An 18,566-nucleotide genomic window follows, 5' to 3' on the forward strand; every position below is an offset into this window, starting at 1 on the left:
TGAAGCTGCTGCATTAAGCAGATATACAGACTGCATTTCACTACTTTTCTTCTTTCTTTTTCCAGGACTAACAGCTGGAGACTCAATCACTCCTCAACAAACTGAAGTCACTGAAACAGAAGGAGAATCTGTCACACTCACATGTAACTATGAGACAAGTTATACACATCCAAAACTTCATTGGTACAGACAACATTCTGACCTTCAAGCTCCTCAGTTTATACTATGGAAAGGAGGGAAACAGCAGACAGCTCAATATATTCCTGATAATCGTTATGGATCAGAAACATCAGATCGATCAACTAATCTGACCATAACAGCCCTAACCCTGGCAGACACAGCTCTCTACTACTGTGCTCTACAAACACAGTGATACAAAGTGTAGAAGAGGCTGTACAAAAACCTGAACACAGATATCTGACTACTCTTCAAAGAGGAGGGAAGTGGTATTCAGAGCACAGCTTCATATCAGATGGATTCTGCTAATTCCTGTTTTATCAGAGTCACTGTGGTTACAGCTGCTAATGAAACACTGTGGGAGGATTCACATGAGCAGCAAATCCACATCAACCACAAACCAACTGTAGGAACGTTCAGACACAAAGAAATGAAAAAGCAAATTCACACAGCTGAAATTCAAAACCCACTGATTTTAAATACATATTTATGCATTTAATACTAAAATGTTAATTTATGCTCTTAGTACTTAGTTATGTGCAATTTAGATGAAACTGTTTAGAAGCTTCAACTAAGGATCTGACTTAGCCACAAAAGTTGTGCTTTACATAACTTAGGAGAGACTACTGCCATTTTAAAGAAGTGGTTTTATGTTTTATTGCAGCAGTTATAAATGCATTCAGAAAAAAATAAAGTAAACTATTCTAATCTATCCTTAGTTCTCTTATCCCACACTTGTAACCACCTTGGATCTTGAAACATGGCTGGATAATAGATGAGCTTAAAGCAGTAATTCTCAAAGTGTGTGGCATGCGCCACTGGTGGGGTTCTGACAGGTGGGGCACAAGTTACCTGGCAGAAAAACCATGCGCAACTAATGTTAAACATTAGTTGTGCATGTTAAGCATCTGCTGAAAAGCTGCAGCCGCATGTGTAAGTCGACAGTTGCAATAAAGGAGTGTACTAAAAAGTGCGATCATGTGGTCGGGTCTGTTGTGCATCTTTTACAGTGGTGCCGAAACCCAGGACTGGGGCATGAGACCCAACCACATTTTTTTTATAAGACTGAACTTTCTTTCCCATGTCTGGCCACGTTCAAGTTCTGCTTAACTTGTTGCTTTTTTGAAGAAGTGCAGCAAACTAATGAAGCAGCCTAGTGACAAAAGTTACAAATAGTTTGAAGTGAAAGTTGTTTGTTTGAAACAAAAATTGTTGAATGATTCATTGTGAATGAGGTGAATGAGGCAGCTGTTGTCAGCTGTGGTTGGTCCCCATGAAGGAGACAAAGCATCTTTACTTCAGGCTGTGACCTCATTTGTGCTCCTTGGCTAAGTGAGCAGAGGCCTCCAAACACCTCTAAGTGGGTCCAGGAACAGGCTGAGGGAGTACGAAGGACCAAAAACAGCCTGTGAGGATTTTTAATCAGCATCTGCTTTTTGAAAATCTTTGACACAGACAAGTGAAGAAACTGCACTCCTGTGCCGCTGTGTAAAAAAAGCAACCCAAAATCTCCCGAGCACATGGTGGCCCTTTACCCGTCTTTGGATTCTAAAGTTGCCAAATCATGTTTAGATTTTAACAAAACCCCAATGCACAGCATCAGTATTAAAATGATGCACAAAATATGTCAAAATAAAGAAAAAATAAAGAAACTATTAAACAAACAGTTGCCTCTGCAGGTATGGGAGGAAGTCTTTACTACAGGAAAGGGGATTCTGACCATCTGTAACACAAAAACAAAAAATAAATAAATGTTTTTTATGCCTTTCTTCATTAGTATTGTTTTCTTCAGAAACCTTTCCAGAGTAGAGGAACATTTGAATTGGATGCAATGATCAGCCTGCCATGAATAAGAATCATCTGATTTTCATTGTGTTCTCAGTCTTGACCAACGACGGGCCAGTCAGCCTCCCATGTGTGTGGTATATGTATGAATAAGCCTGTCCACTTCATGTGTGTATGTGCTACATGTCACAGCAGCATAAACAAATAGTCCTGTGGAATCTTACAGCCACATGCCTTCCAGTCAGGTTTTAGACAGAACCACAGCACTGAAACCGCTCTGACCAAAGTGTTTAATGACATGTGTCTGAACACAGACAGTGGAAAAATGTCAGTCTTAGTTTTACTGGATCTCAGTGCAGCATTTGATACAGTTGACCACAACATATTACTCAAACAACTGGAGAACTGGGCAGGTCTTTCAGGAACTGTACTTAACTGGTTCAAAACATACTTAGAAAACAGGAAATACTTTGTATGAATAGGTGCCTTTATTGTGATCTCGGGTGACTTTAACCATGTATCACTGGACAATACACTACAAACATTCAAACAATATGTGGACTGTCCCACCAGGGGAGAGAAAATTTTAGACCTACTGTATGCTAATGTCAAGGATGCATAGAGCTCCTCCTCCCTCTCCCCACTTGGAAGATCAGATCATAACCTGATTCACCTCACCCCCCGCTATGTACCAATTGTGAGGAGGGAACCTGTGACCACAAGGAGCGTTAGGAGGTGGTCAGAGGAGGCCTTAGTGGAACTACAGGGCTGTGTAGAGAGGCTAAGGACAATTACAGGGGGAAGCTGGAGTGGAAACTCCAGCAGAACAGCATGAGAGAGGTGTGGAGGGGCATGAAGACCATCACTGGATTCAGGCCAACCAACAGCAGGGGAGCTGAGAACAGAGCTAACGAGTTGAATCTGTTTTTCAATAGATTTGACACCACAGTGTCTGCTCACACCCCCACAACCTCACCTGTAGTCAGCCTGGAATCCAGAACCACACCACTGTGCCAGCCTCTCTCTTCACATGGTGCTGTTGCCTCCTGTGAGATGCCTGACACCCCTCCCCCACCCATCACCTTCAATCAATCAATCAATCAATCAATCTTTATTTATAAAGCACTTTTCATACAAACTGTAGCACAAAGTGCTTTACATGGTTAAAAAATTAAAATGGGCTCGGGAGAAAGCCACTTATTTGGGACAATCAGAAAACAAGTCCCTGTCAAAAAGGATTCAGCAACCAGTCTAAATTCTTTTTTCTTTTTTGAAATGACGTCATTGCTGGCAGTAGAAACTTATTGCGTCACGAGGTTCTACTGTCAGCAAATAAAAATGGGGACTGACTGGACTGACAAAAGCTTTGGCTGACTTGACACCAGTATGCAAGATTGCACCTCCACCTTGACCTGACAAAAGGGTGGATGTATGTATGTTTCTTTTACAGGAGCAGAAAGGTGACAGCAACAGGTTGCATGGGCTTTTGGGGCATGCAGACTTAACCTTTAATCGCCACTTTCTGTGTCTTTGAATTTACCAGCGGTGTGTTATTCATGACCTTGTATTGTTTACAGTGCAGAGGTCACTGTGAGAAAGTGTGCATACAGATGCGCTGCGCTAACATCTATTTTTCCACAGCAGAGGGTTAATCATATGATCCAATCACATGATTTGCAGCAGGACACACCGCTGGCTAATGTTTTACCTTTTCTTAAGACAGGGCCTGGAGTGAAACTACTCCAGGGGAGAATCCCTGGGAATTTTTAAGAGACAATGCACAACTTCATTGTGCATGTCTAATTGTGCTAAGCTGACATAGGGCATAGGTTTTCCGTGGAAGCTTTCATTTTTAAATTGCAGAGACCGTGACATGAGGGATATGGAAGAAGAGACTGAAGTGCAGATGCAGACCATGACTGGGAAAGAACACTTCAACAGGACCAGTGAGAAGCAGGGACCATCTGCAGGACAACTGACAAACGACAGTGGGCTGCACCACTGGGCTTCCAAAAGATTGTCACGTTGTTAAGTCTGTGTTTTGGGGTTTTGTCTTTCGGGTGAACCAGTTTCTGTCTGAGTGTGTTGCCGGGTCTGAAGTACACTGGGATGTCGTGCTTGGAGAAGACTCTCCTGAGTTTCTCTGATAAACGTCTTCAAGCAACTTAAAGAAGTCCAGACGCTTTTCTTTGCAAACTCCTTTGACTACGATGACCTGGATGACTGAGAACCTTCACAGACATATTGTGTGGGTGCGAATGGGTGTATGATGCATGTTGTATACAGCGCTTTGAGTACTCCAGGAGAGTAGAAAAGCGCTATATAAGAATCAGTCCATATTCATGGAGCCATAGTGCCAGATATTTAATCTGAAACATCTTAAGGACCGAGTTCAAGCGGCTTTATAATGACAGCATTCAGGTGGAAGGAGTCTCAGGAACAGACATAGACCCCTGTGTAACAGTTTTCAACAAAGTTCAGGTGTGTACAAACCAAAATGATGGAGGTAAAGGGGAAAACTGTTTCTCTAACACACAATCTTAATTTTACATCACTCAGGAAAAAGTAAGTAAGTAAGTAAAATTTATTTATATAGCACATTTCACAGATAAAAATCACAAAGTGCTTCACAATAAGATCAGACACACAAGTTAAAATTAATTAAAAGCCCGTTTGTATAAAACTGTCTTCAGCTGCTTTTTAAAGGAGTCAGTAGAGTCTAGACAGCGTAAAGACAACGGCAGGGAGTTCCACAACCTAGGTGCCAGTGCCTGAAAAGCCCGATTCCCACGTGTTTTAAACCTAGTACGTGGGACCACCAGTAGCCTCTGACCTGAAGACCTAAGTGCTCGGGATGAAGCATGAGGTTTCAACAGGTCAGAGATATACTGGGGAGCTTCACCGTGCAGAGCTCTAAAAGTTACAACTAAAATTTTAAAATGAACCCTAAAATTTACTGGCAACCAAAGAGAAGCCAAAACTGGAGTAATGTGAGACCTCTTGTTTGTACCAGTTAAAAGTCTTGCCGCTGCATTCTGTACAGACTGAAGGCGATCCAGAGCTGATTTGTTGAGACACGTAAAAAGACCGTTACAATAATCCAAACGAGAAGAGATAAGCATGAATAATCATCTCAAGTTCTGTCTTTGACACCAGTAGTCTGAGTTTAGAAATGTTTCTTAAATGATAAAAACAGTTCCGGACAAGTTGTTTAGAGTGTTTCTCAAGAGACATTGAACTGTCAAATATAACACCTAAGTTTCTGAGACTCGACTGAAATGAAGGGTCTAAAAAATTGATATGCTGCTGAATTTCTGAGAGCATGTGATCAGGTGCAATAATCAAGGTTTCTGTTTTATCTGCATTTAACTGAAGGAAATTGTCATTTAACCATTGTTTGATTTCTGACAGACAATTATTTAAACAAGACAATTTGTAAAACTCAGAAGCTTTGAAAGAACAGTATAACTGAATGTCATCAGCATAGAGATGATAAGAAATATTACTGTAACGTTTGATCATTTGGCCTAGAGGGAGTATATACAGCAAAAAGAGAATAGGACCTAAAACAGATCCTTGAGGTACCCCAGAAGGCAGAACTGACGTTTCAGACAACACATGATTGATACAGACAGTAAAGGATCTCTCAGACAGATACGACATAAACCATTTTAAAACAACACCAGTAATCCCGAACAAGTCCTTCAGCCTATTGTTACGACCCGGCTCATAGCCGCAACATAAAAGAAGATGAATACCAGTTTGTGGGATGAGAAGAGGCTTTATCTTAAAATGGACAACCAGGTTGGCTAAAAATGGCTGGCAAACACAACAAAAGAGATGGTCAAAATGGTGAACGGAGAACTAAACTATACTGGGAAAACTACACTACTGACCCTGAACAGAAACACAAACCTGAACACGAATGACAGCGAGCAGAAAACAGATGACGGTTGGGCAGCAGGGAAACACACGGACGAGACATGGTGGATACACAGACAGACCGGCCCACTACAAAGACAGAGGACGCGACTTAAATACACACAGGGAAACACAGGGAGATTACACACAGGTGGGGGACACAGCTGGGAGCCATTAACGAGACGAGACAAGAGGTAAAACTGAACACACTCACATGAGACGCAGACCTTCACAATAAAACAGGAAACGAGAACACTACACCAAGACGCAGACCTGACACTGAGAGACAGAATGACACATGGACCCTGAACTAAACTAAACATGAGATACAACCGAGAACAAAACCCTTAAACATGACATAAAACAAAACACTGACAACATAAAATCATAACACTATTTATCATGATGCTGTGATCAACAGTATCAAAAGCAGAGCTGAGATCCAACAGAACCAGAACGGTGTACTCTCCAGAGTCTGCTGCCATCAAAATGTCACTAGATACTTTAAGCAAAGCAGTTTCAGTGGAGTGCAATTTGCGGAAACCAGACTGGAAAATGTCCAGAACATTGTTCTTCTCCAAAAAGTTGTTAAGTTGTTCTGCAACTGTTTTTTCTAAGATCTTTGACATCAATGGTAATTTTGATATTGGCCTGTAACTGCTTGGAAGAGATGGGTCCAAATTTGGTTTCTTTAATATTGGTTCAACAATAGCTTGTTTAAAATAGCTGGGAACTGAGCCAGTATAAAGAGAAATATTAATTATTTCCAGAATACAGGGGCCAATAGAGTCAAACACACTAATGAAAAATGATGGAGGAAGTACATCAAGGTGGCTTGTAGTCAGTTTCATTCGACCGAGTAGAGCACTGATGTCCTGCAAGGTGACAGGAGTAAAAGAGGACCAGGTGTCAGAGGTAAGCAACGTGTCAGTGTGATACTGGGAAGATGATGGAGAAATATTAGACCTGATGGCAGTGACCTTGAAAGACTACTGAAAGAAACTACTGAATGAAATGAAGTGAGGACAGGTGGGCTTTAATATAATCATAGATTCAATTTATTTAATGCAGGCAGAAGGCTAACAGCAATAATATATAAAAATCTATTCAACAGTTATAAAGGATACAATTGAAGTAAACCCTTATCACTTATCCCTATTCCATCTTATTCTACTCTGCTTAAAACCCTCTTTGATCTTTTAAAGCGGTGCTGAATGAAAGTTGAGCTCAAACCAGCCTTCCTCAGCTCTGGCAGGTCCCCATGATGCAGGAAAAACATCTTTGCCTCACACTGTGCTCTCAAGCAGAGAAACATATGTGCAGCTACAGGAACGAGGTCTTTGCTGCAGGCTGGAGGAGTCCAAGGGTACACAAATGTTCTACTTTATTACTGTCAAAATATTCTTTCATTAGTTACTGCTATGCAGATAAAACACAACAAGACAAAGACCCTCCCCAATGCTGGTACTGGTAAAACCTGATGATCGCATAACAACGTCTACATTCTTACAAAACTGAAAAGTAAAAAACAAACAAAAACAAAACAAAGTCAGTTGAAATGAACTAAATAACCAAAAGCGATATGAACCAAATAAACTGAATAGCTACAAAATGTAAAAAACAAAATAAAAAAACCTTCAACATTTTCTATTTATTAAAAAAAACAAATAGCTCAGATGCAGTTTTACATCACAAGACACCAACTCCAAATCAGCAAAAGCCATCAGTTATCCATGAATAGACAGCAAATATAAAACTTGATATTCAAATTGAGTTTCAACCAGCCTATAGATAAATATTCTCTGAACAGCTCTCCTGTGAACATGTATAAATCCTTAGCTCTTCTGTCATGCTTGGCTTCTCAGATGTTGTTCTCTCTAAATGCTTCAAGATTACGACTTCTCAAACATATGCTTTGTCAACGAAGTGAGTACTCGTGTGTCCAAACAGATGACTTCTGTATGGGAACATTTTCCAGCAGCTTTTGCAATGATACGGTTTCTCACTTGTGTGCTCTTTTCACGTGTGCCGATAAACGACCACTACTTATAAATTTTTTCCTGCATCTTTTACAATGATACGGTCTCTCACCTGTGTGCAGTCTCATGTGTATGGTCAAACTACCCTTCTGTGTTAAACTTTTCCCACATGTTTTACAAGAATACAACTTCTCACCTGTATGGGCAGTCATATGTCTTTTAAGTGAATATGAAAAATAAAAACTTTTTCCACAAGTTTCACAAGAATACGGCTTCTCACCTGTGTGCATTCTTATGTGCGCCGATAAACTTCTTCTACGTCTGAACATCTTGCTGCATATTTTACAATGATACGGATTCTCACCTGTGTGTGCTCTCTTGTGCATATTTAAATTACCCCTGTGTCTGAAACTTTTCCCACATGTTTTACAAGAATATGGTTTCTCACCTGTGTGGGCAGTCTTATGGTCTTTAAGTGATGATGACAAATAAAAACTTTTCCCACACGTTTCACAAGAATAAGGCTTCTCACCTGTGTGCGTTCTCATGTGCACAGTCAGATTACCCTTCACTGTGAAACTTTTCCCACATGTTTCACAAGAATATGGCTTCTTACCTGTGTGTATTGTCAGATGTCGATTCATTTTGTACATTTCATTAAAGGATTTTCCACAAAAATCACATGTTAAATACTTTTTTCCTGTGTCAGAGTTACACAGATTCTCTGAGTTACTATTTGTCCCTGAATCTAAATTCCAGCTTCCTTCATGATTTTGGCTCTCATTTATAGGACAGCTGTGGGAAAGAAGCTGGTCAGTGTTTGCTTCTGGGTCATGGTGGTCTCCTTCCTCAGCAGCAGTCACCATAAAGGTATCAGTCTCCTCCTTCAGTCCAAGCTGCTCTCCCTCTGTGATGTGATAATAGAAAAACATGCCTGAGAAAATACATTGTCAAAATAAGACTTTTACAAAGAAAATAAGTGTCATCCACAAAGGCTGCCACTCCAGAAATAAGCTCATCAACAGAGGAACATCAGCAGACGTGCAGCAGTAAAGGAAGAGAGAGGTAAAATGGCAAGGTAGAAAAGCTGCAGGCAATAAACATACACTGAATCAATAAATGATCAGTATGACATGACAAACGAACTTTCTAACAGTAATAACATTAACAAAGATGACGTTTTGATACATTATCAGAGTGTTTGTGATCATGCTCATGCTGGAAATGAAGCCATTTCCAGTCTCAAGGTGATATTGTACGGTGGATAAAATTTGCATGTACTTTTCTGCATTTATAATTCCTTCAGTTTTAATATGAGCTCCAACAACACTGGCTGAAATGCAGCGCAAACCATAACAGCACCTCCACCGTGTTCAACAGAAGGCTGCAGACGCCGACTGTTAGACCTCTCTCCTGACCTCCTTCAAACATGTTGATCATGATTCAGATTCATAACTTAGATCCACACAGTGCAGTCCTGTCTTCTGTTTGCTCTTTGTTAGCTCACATCTCCAAAAAGCCCTCACAATCATAAATGTCCCGCAGAGCTGTGATCAGGATCCTCCATGAGTCCCATTCATGTGTGACTTCATTCAGACTTTTACATACCTGTAATGTGAAGCTGTATTTTGGGCTTCCAGCTGATATCCATGAGTCTGTGCTGATGGTCGTTCTCTTCCTCGTACTGGATAGAATTATTAATAACTTCAAATATTTCTTTAGATTTGGACTGAATAAATGTAAAAATATCAGAGCTGTGAGAGGGGAGCTGGTCAGTGTTTGCTTCTGGTTCACTGTGCTCTCCTTCCTCAGCAGCAGTCACCATAAAGGTATCAGGCTCCTCCTTCAGTCCCAGCTGCTCTCCCTCCTGACTGCTGCAGAGTTCCTCCTCTTCCTCTTTAATCTGTGGAGGTTCTGGTTCCTCCTGGTCCAGACTGGAGCTCCTCTCCTGGTCACAGAGCTGCAGCTCGGAGAGAACCTCCTCCTCCTTACAGACAGGCTGCTGTGGGCCATCTGGAGGAAAAAAGGACACGAGAAAAAGAAAAGTGATGATGTTAGACGTTGGACTCATTTTTTAAAATCAGCTTTGCTCCTCAGAATCTCAAGAGGTTGTGAGCAGAGCCAATTATACCCAGAGTTAGAGAAAAGTAACGGCTGACTTTTGTATTTGTGCATTCATGACTGCTGAATTATTGCAGATGAGGCGGGTCCATAGTTGAAGTTAATGTCAGTTGCTCTGGAACATGAAAGTTCGTCCCCTGAGCAGTAAAAGCAGCTTAGAAACTATCAGCAGCTCCATTCAGAAGAGCTGCTGTTAACCAAAGTGCTTCTGCAGGTTTTCATGTGATCAGCGAGCTGGTAGCAGACATTTTTAACCAAATCATCATTTTGTAACATTTCCTGTAGATTACACTGATACTGACAGAAATCTGGTGGAAACTGCTGATTGTTTCTGTTTCATTTGCTGCATTCTTTAACTCCTTAGAAGGAACCCTGACTATTATGACAAGTTACTCTAAATATGTTACAAATTATCTTCACTACATAAAAACATAGTTGAGAATAACTACAATTTTTTTTGTTTTTCATTAAATCTTTGTTGTTTAAAACTATTTTGGAGCCGTGGGAGCGGCGATGTTTTGTCGCACACAATGCATTGTGGGACGATGACATGTATTGGTTGTTGGCAGTATAGGCGCTTTCGTTCAGCTAACCTAGGTTGTTTTTTATAGTGTACCGAGGGTATTAATCAACTTGCCTTTTAGTGACCTGTTTACGACTTGGTAGACCAGCACTATGGCGGTCATGGAGGCTAACAAGGGCTGCCCATAGAACATCTGGATTAAGACATACGGCTTCAAAGTTTTGGTGCACTGTGTTGCATGGAGAATCTGTAAGAACAACGTATTGGCGTATTTTAATACTAGGGCTGCCACGTCGACGATAGTTGACGATTGATAGTCGACGATTACGTCAACTATCAAAATCATCGACAAGTAATTTAATAGTCGACACGTCGTTTGAAGCTTTGTGAGATCCCAAAAGACGCAGGAATAAGTAGTAGGATTTAAGAGTGTAATAACGGACTGAAACAGAAGATGGCAGCACTGCATGTACAAGGATGCCAGCTGCTGTTAAAACCCGAAGAAGAAGAAGCTGTGTCCGGTATCTAAGCTGTGTCCAAATTCAGGAACCGCATCCTCTTTTGCCCGCATTTGTAGGCTGATTACGTTACAGCGACATGACGAAGACTGTCCAAATTCGAAGACTCCGATAAACGTGCCCTTCATTTCCCCAGATTTGAAGGATGGGTCGGGTGTATCCTTCGAGGCCCAACCTATCCCAGAATTCATAGCGCGGCCCTGCTCAGTTGTCAACAATGGCGGCAGCTAGTTAGTTTTAATATTACTCTTATTATTCTTTCTGGGTCACAAAATAAACGTTTAACATATTTTCAGGCGAGAAAGTAGCTGTGTAAACCTCAAATATCTGCTCAGTTTATCAAGACACCACATACTTTCAAAACCGCTCAGATGTTTTTGGAGACGTCTGTTACCCACCAGCTCGATAGCTAGCTGGGGTTCTAGGCTCACTAGAGCCGGTGAGAACAGCAAACTCCCGGCAAATCGTTTTCAAACCCGCCACGGTTTTTCACTATTCAGGTTAAACATGATATACAAGTCACTTAGATAACTTAAAAATTTTGTTGTTTGGCTTTTTTCAGTATTTCATTTGTTCCTGAGTAAATCGGTTTGGCTGAGATTAAAGTTATAGTTTTTACACAGCTGAATAAACATCAAGAAGACAACTGATTATCAGAAGTGTGAGATGCTCGAGAGTTTACTCCAGTGTCAATTCAATTCAATTTTATTTATATAGCGCCAAATCACAACAGCAGTCGCCCCAAGGCGCTTTATATTGTACAGTAGATACAGAGAAAAACCCAACAATCATATGACCCCCTATGAGCAAGCACTTTGGTGACAGTGGGAAGGAAAAACTCCCTTTTAACAGGAAGAAACCTCTGACAGAACCAGGCTCAGGGAGGGGCGGGGCCATCTGCTGCAACCGGTTGGGGTGAGAGAAGGAAAACAGGATAAAGACATGCTGTGGAAGAGAGACAGAGGTTAATAACAGATATGATTCAATGCAGAGAGGTCTATTAACACATAGTGAGTGAGAAAGGTGACTGGAAGGGAAAAACTCAATGCATCATGGGAATCCCCGGCAGCCTACGTCTATTGCAGCACAACTAAGGGAGGATTCAGGGTCACCTGGTCCAGCCCTAACTATATGCTTTAGCAAAAAGGAAAGTTTGAAGCCTAATCTTGAAAGTAGAGGTTCCTCACAGTGTTACTGGAGACCAAGGTAATGCCATCCAGAGTAAGAATCTGGTTAGATACCATATTTCTAAGATTTTCAGGGCCGAGTACAATAACCTCAGTTTGATCTGAATTAAGAAGCAGAAAGTTAGCGGCCATCCAGGTCTTTATGTCTTTAAGACATTCCTGCAGTTTAACTAATTGGTGTGTGTTACCTGGCTTCATGGATAGATAGAGCTGGGTGTCATCAGCATAGCAGTGAAAATGTATGCTATGTCTTCTAATGATGCTGCCTAGGGGAAGCATATATAATGTAAACAGAATTGGTCCTAGCACTGAACCCTGTGGAACACCATAATTGACCTTAGTGTGTGAAGAGGACTCTCCATTTACATGCACAAATTGGAGTCTATTAGATAGATATGATACAAACCACTGCAGTGCAGTACCTGTAATACCTACAGCGTGCTCTAATCGCTCTAATAGGATATTATGATCAACAGTATCGAACGCTGCACTGAGGTCTAGCAGGACAAGCACAGAGATGAGTCCACTGTCAGAGGCCATAAGAAGATCATTTGTAACCTTCACTAAAGCTGTTTCTGTGCTGTGATGAGCTCTGAAACCTGACTGAAACTCTTCAAATAAGCCATTCCTCTGCAGATGATCTGTTAGCTGTTTGACAACTACTCTTTCAAGGATGTTTGATATGAAAGGAAGGTTGGAGATTGGCCTATAATTAGCTAAGACAGCTGGGTCTAGAGATGCTTTTTAAGTAAAGGTTTAACTACAGCCAGCTTGAAGGCCTGTGGTACATAGCCGATTATTAGAGATAGGTTGATCATATTTAAGATTGAAGCATTAATTAATGGCAGGACTTCTTTGAGCAGTTTAGTAGGAATGGGGTCTAAAAGACACATTGATGGTTTGGAGGAAGTAGAGCTGGGCGATATAAGATTTTTTCATATCACGATATTTTTTTTTTCCATTTCAGGCGATAACGATATATATCACGATATAAGCCAAATAACTATATTTGTAAGATTCAAATGTGCCATTGCTCACAAGTAAAATAATCAGCAGCTTGTTTTGATTTAAATATTTATTTCCCATAATAAGTTCAACAGGGCAGATGTACTTAAGGAACATTAGACTTCAGTTTTAGATAAATAAAGGCAAATATTGCAAACTACACAAAAGGTAGCCGCTAAAGCATTTAAGTTTGAAAATAGAACAAACAAAACAGACTACTAAATTGTCAGTTCCACTTAGAAACAAAATATTAATTCTAAAAATAAATCTTAGTTTGTTTTACAGAAGAACAGACAAAATTGACTAACTTATATAATATTGCTTTGGAAGCGCTGTCTGAGAGAAATGTTTATGTCCACGGAGTTGGTAACGAGGATCCATTACCTTAATTAGCTGCTTGAATCCTTCATTTTTGACCGTGTTTATTGATTGATTGATTGATATGATTGATATACCTTTATTAGTCCCACAAGGGGAAATTTCATGTTAAGGCTGCCGACCTATTGCACGCAATGGCGGCGCCATCTTACCCTCCAACCATAAATACATTACACAAAAACATCACATGGGGAAGACAGGTCAGAGAGGTATAACAATGGAAAATGCACCACATGAGGAAAGATAAAGAGAAAAAAAAATAACTCCCCCCAGACTGAGCTCCAACAGGGAGATCAGTTTGAGAACAGAAAAAAAAACACCTCTGCACATAGCACATGAAAAAACTCTTAATACACCAAAGAAACACATGACAAGCAACAGGGATGGGTAAAGGGTGAGAGACAGCCGATGTAGACAGTACATCCGGGCCTGCAGCATAAGCGCTGGTCTCCTTAATCCACCGTCAGCATCGGAAGGGAATAAGCGTCGAAGGTGTTTGGAGGGGGGAGGGGGGATGAGTGTATGTCTGCATGTGTATATATGTCTGTGTGTGTGTCCAGAGCTCAGCTGAGACAGTGTCCTTCGCCCTGCCAGGCTAAGTAAACAGTCTTCCAGCCAACCCAGGTGGCCTTGCATAGAATGGGAAGAACAGTCTAAACACAGCTGTTATCAGGGTGTTGTTGTTCAGCTCCACCCCTGAGACCGCAGCTGGCGCCAAAGGGGTATCCGCATGAAGTAATGGTGGTTTTTACTTTAGTGCAAACAACTCATATGAATTTCAAAGCTGTTCTAACAGTCCGACACTGGTCTCTCAATCTCCCGTTGGAGAGCCGTGAGCTTCTCCATGATGTTATCAAACTTACGCTCCATGATGTTGTCATTCTTGTGCTCAAAGAGCCATTTTCTGAGAACTCACGACCGCAGTGAGCTTCTCCAAAAGGTAGCATGTCTTTAGCAAGACAGTTGGCTATGGCATTCATTATGTCGCTATGTCTCTTAGCTTTTTTGTCATATGGTAAGACGCTGGAGAAAGCCGACTCAATTGACTGTTGCTGCTTCGCAGGGATTCCCCTGGTTGTTTTCGATGACGAATTAGCGCTTTCAGTCAGAGCTTGACCGTGCTCTAGTGGGTGGCACTGCTTCAGGTGATTAAAAAAAAAGATTTGTTGTATTTCCAGACTTTGTGGGAACATGCTTTCGGCACAATTTACAGTGCGTGCTTTTTTTTCAGTGTTTTTTTCAGACTTCAAATAGCCGAAATACCTTCACACTACGGAACTTCTATGGCCCTTCCTTTCGACAATCTCTCCGGCATTGGAACCGTCATCTATTCTCTTCAGTAACCTGGTCACCCAAGCTCTCGGTTGAGTTTTCTCTAGTCGGCACACTCATTTCCTCCATTACCCGGCGGCTGGCTGCTTCCCACACAAATACACATGTGCGGCTTGGCACTTGTGCTGTACGTAACAAGTTACGTGACGTGACGCTGCGGCTGTGATTGGTTCGGCTCTGCGCTACTTAATTTGTATTGGCTATTCATTTTTTTTTATAAGAGAGGAAGAGAGAGAGATGAGGTCTATCGCAATAGTTTCATTTTTCTATCGAGAAAAAGTTATTTCGCAATACATATCGTTATCGTTCTATCGCCCAGCTCTAGGAGGAATTAATTACTGAAGTTAACTCAGAAAGATCAATTGGAGAAAAAGAGTCTAACTTAACATCAATGGTACTAAAAGTAGCTGTAGATAATATTACATCTGTGGGATGATTATTGGTCATTTTTTCTCTAATGATAAAAATTTTATTTGTGAAGAAGTTCATGAAGTCATTACTAGTTAACGTTAAAGGGATGGTTGGCTCAGTAGAGCTCTGACTGTTTGTCAGCCTGGCTACAGTGCTGAAGAGAAACCTGGGGTTGTTCTTATTTTCTTCAATCAGTGACGAATAGTAAGATGTTCTGGCTTTGCGGAGGGCTTTCTTATAAAGCAACAAACTATTTCTCCAGGCTAAATGATGATCTAAATTTGTGACACGCCATTTCCTCTCCAGCTTACGAGTTATGTGCTTTAGGCTACGTGTTTGAGAATTATACCACGGAGTCAGGTACTTCTGATTTGAGGCCTTAGTTTTCACAGGAGCTACAGTATCCAGAGTCGTACGTAGTGAGGAGTTGGGCTGGGCCATATCATGCCGTTCATGGTAATACCGGTATAATGTCGGGCAACGATAAGAAAATGAAATATGGCGATAGAATATGGGTAAAACACGCATGCACAGTGCCTTTGTTTTCATACGCACATAGCGGAAAAAGCATGACGACGACGGAGAATGAGAAGAGCGAAAGTGAATCGTTGAATGAAACAGATGAACCAGAAATGGTTTGTAAAAATGCTGCAACTTCAGTGGTGTGGAACTGGTTTAGCTTTCGTCCGTCAGATACACAACAAAGCACTATTTTTGGTAGAGCATGCTAGCGGGCTGTCGTTATTACCGTGTTTTTTGGAAAATATGGCACACTTAAAATCAATCCTTTGATTTTTCTGAAAATCGACAGTGCCCCGTATAATCCCGTGTGCCTTATGGATGAATTCTGGTTGTGTTTACTGACCTCGAAATGATTTTATGTGGTACATGGCGCTCGAAAATCTGTCAAATGTTTCAGTACGACTTTGCTAAGCTACGAACCCGCACCGCTTGATGGATTGTCGGAGCATTACGGGTACCGTAGTCAGGAGCCTCGCTAGGGATGGGTATTGATAAGATTTTCACGATTCCGATTCCATTTTCGATTCTGTTTAACGATTCGATTCTTTATCGATTCTCTTATCGATTCTTTTTTTAAAAAGGAGAGCACCAAGGTCGATTAGCTTAGAACTTTGTTTTATATCATCTCTTTGAACAAGATAGAAATTTAGGAGTAACATGGCCTTACAAACCCAACAGTGAGATCTTAAGAGATCCACAGCCTACGGCTCTTCAATGGGGTGTCACAGGGTCCCCAGGAAAAAAAATTGTAAATGTAAAATAATAAAATAAATATTCTTCTAGCAATAACAAAGTATAACATAAATTACTCTGTAGCAATTACACAAGAATATCCAGTAATGTCCCTGCCTACAATTAAACACATTCACTTACCGAAAATCGGGGCAAATGGGTGCAAGCCTTTTACCACAAACTTAGTCACTGCTCGGTGACATTCGTCTATCCTGGCCTGAAAGGAGACGCTAACGGTAGACTGCAGCGAGAACCTGCCAGCATCTGAGCCAGCCAGACTCTGTCTCTCTCATCATGGTCACCTAAATGCACAGTAATGGCAGGTTTTGTAATAAGGCAGATCGCGCTAACATAATATGCACTGTTAGTTGATTATTTACCTGCCGCATTAACGGGAGAGGACGTGCAAACGTTACCGCTGCTGCTGGATTGAGATTCACGAGTCCGGAGCGGAATTCAAAACATGACATTCATTTAAGGTCATTGCGTGTTTTGTGAGCAAATGGTTTTGCATATTCGTAGTGTTTCCTCCCTTAAATAAAATATCTACTTTGTACGTATTGCAAGTTGTCCTGTTTTCATCCGTTCTCGTAAAGTTTAACCAAACTTTTGAGGGTTTCAGCCGCTTGGCGCCGTGTTTCCTGCCAGGTAAATGACGCTCCGCAACGTGGTGACGTCATTCGTGGCGACTGGAATCGATAAGGGAATTGTTTGCAAAAATGGCAAACAATTCCAAGGAATTGAAACAGTGGGAACTGGTTCTCAACAAGAACCGGGTTTCGATACCCATCCCTAAGCCTCGCGGAGTGATACTACTGTGCTTCAACATAATATTACCGTATTGTGTGTGTATAACCTCTTTTTAAGTTTTGTGGATATTATACATGGTTATGCTGAGGATATGTCGGCCAATTTCCACTGGAAATGCCTTTTGGTTAAACTGTCAGCAAGGAATATGCATTTGAACTGTTAAATTTTTATATAACTTTAATGCACATTATAAACAGCTGCTTGTTTAAGTGAAAATACATTGATGGGTTTTATTGCACTAATAAAGTTGTGGAGTTGTAAAGTATTTTGTCTAGTGTCAATTATATCGTCAGTTATATCGTTATCGCAAATTTTCAAATGTATATCGTGATAAATATTTTTGGTCATATTGCCCTGCTCTAGTGAGGAGGTAAAATTATTAACAAGATGATCGACCTCTGTTGGAGTAGCGTTCAGATAGCTGCTCTGGTCTATGTTGGTACAGGGCATTGAAGATGATAACAGTGGGTGGATTATATTCTTAAACTTAGTTACAGCACTTTCAGAAAGACATCTACTGTGATAAAGTCTACTCTCCACTGCTGTGTAATCAATTATTGTAAATGTAAATGTTATCAGGAAATGATCAGACAGCAGAGGGTTTTCAGGAAACACTGTTAAATGTTCAGTTTCTATGCCATATGTTAAAACAAGATCTAGAGTGTGATTAAAGTGGTGGGTGGGTTCTTCTACATTTTGAGAGAAGCCAATTCAGTCTAATAACAGATTAAATGCGATGTTGAGGCTGTCATTTTTAGCATCTACATGGATGTTAAAATCACCCACAATAATTATTTTATCTGAGCTGAGCACTAAATCAGATAAAAAGTCTGAGAAATCAGAGAGAAACTCTGTGTAAGGCCCAGGTGGACGATAGATGATAACAAGTAAGACTGGTTTCTGAGTTTTACAGCTGGGGTGGACGAGGCTAAGCATCAGGCTTTCAAATGAATTAAAAGTCTGTCTTGGTCTTTGGTTGATTAATAGGCTGGTGTGAAAAATTGCTGCCACACCGCCCCCTCGGCCTGTGCTTCGAGGTTTCTGGTAGTTAGAATGACTCGGGGGTGTTGATTCATTTAAACTAACATAATCATCCTGCTGCAACCAGGTTTCTGTAAGGCAGAGTAAATCGATTTGTTGATCAATTATTAAGTCATGTACTAAC

General features: G+C 40.9%; 2 protein-coding genes across 5 annotated transcripts in view; both read right to left on the bottom strand.

Annotated features, from left to right (window-relative positions):
• The window catches only part of LOC102079576 (zinc finger protein with KRAB and SCAN domains 8), a 43,016-nt gene that overhangs the window by 17,275 nt on the left and 7,175 nt on the right, over positions 1-18,566 (bottom strand). The window lies entirely within an intron of this gene.
• The window catches only part of LOC106097251 (zinc finger protein OZF), a 126,940-nt gene continuing 115,297 nt past the window's right edge, over positions 6,924-18,566 (bottom strand). The window contains exons 3-4 of one of the 4 annotated variants that reach the window (XM_025900181.1): positions 9,471-9,875; positions 6,924-8,769 (exon numbers count right to left, since the gene is read on the bottom strand). In XM_025900181.1, coding sequence (XP_025755966.1) covers positions 7,886-8,769; positions 9,471-9,875 — 1,289 coding nt within the window. In that variant the 3' untranslated portion in view covers positions 6,924-7,885. Of the gene's footprint in view, positions 8,770-8,802; positions 9,876-18,566 lie in introns of those variants that run through there. The other 3 variants (XM_025900182.1, XM_025900183.1, XM_025900184.1) reach the window with 3 other exon arrangements.

This window comes from Oreochromis niloticus, linkage group LG18 (genome assembly GCF_001858045.2).
Source record: "Oreochromis niloticus isolate F11D_XX linkage group LG18, O_niloticus_UMD_NMBU, whole genome shotgun sequence".
NCBI classification, from domain to species: Eukaryota; Metazoa; Chordata; class Actinopteri; order Cichliformes; family Cichlidae; genus Oreochromis; species Oreochromis niloticus.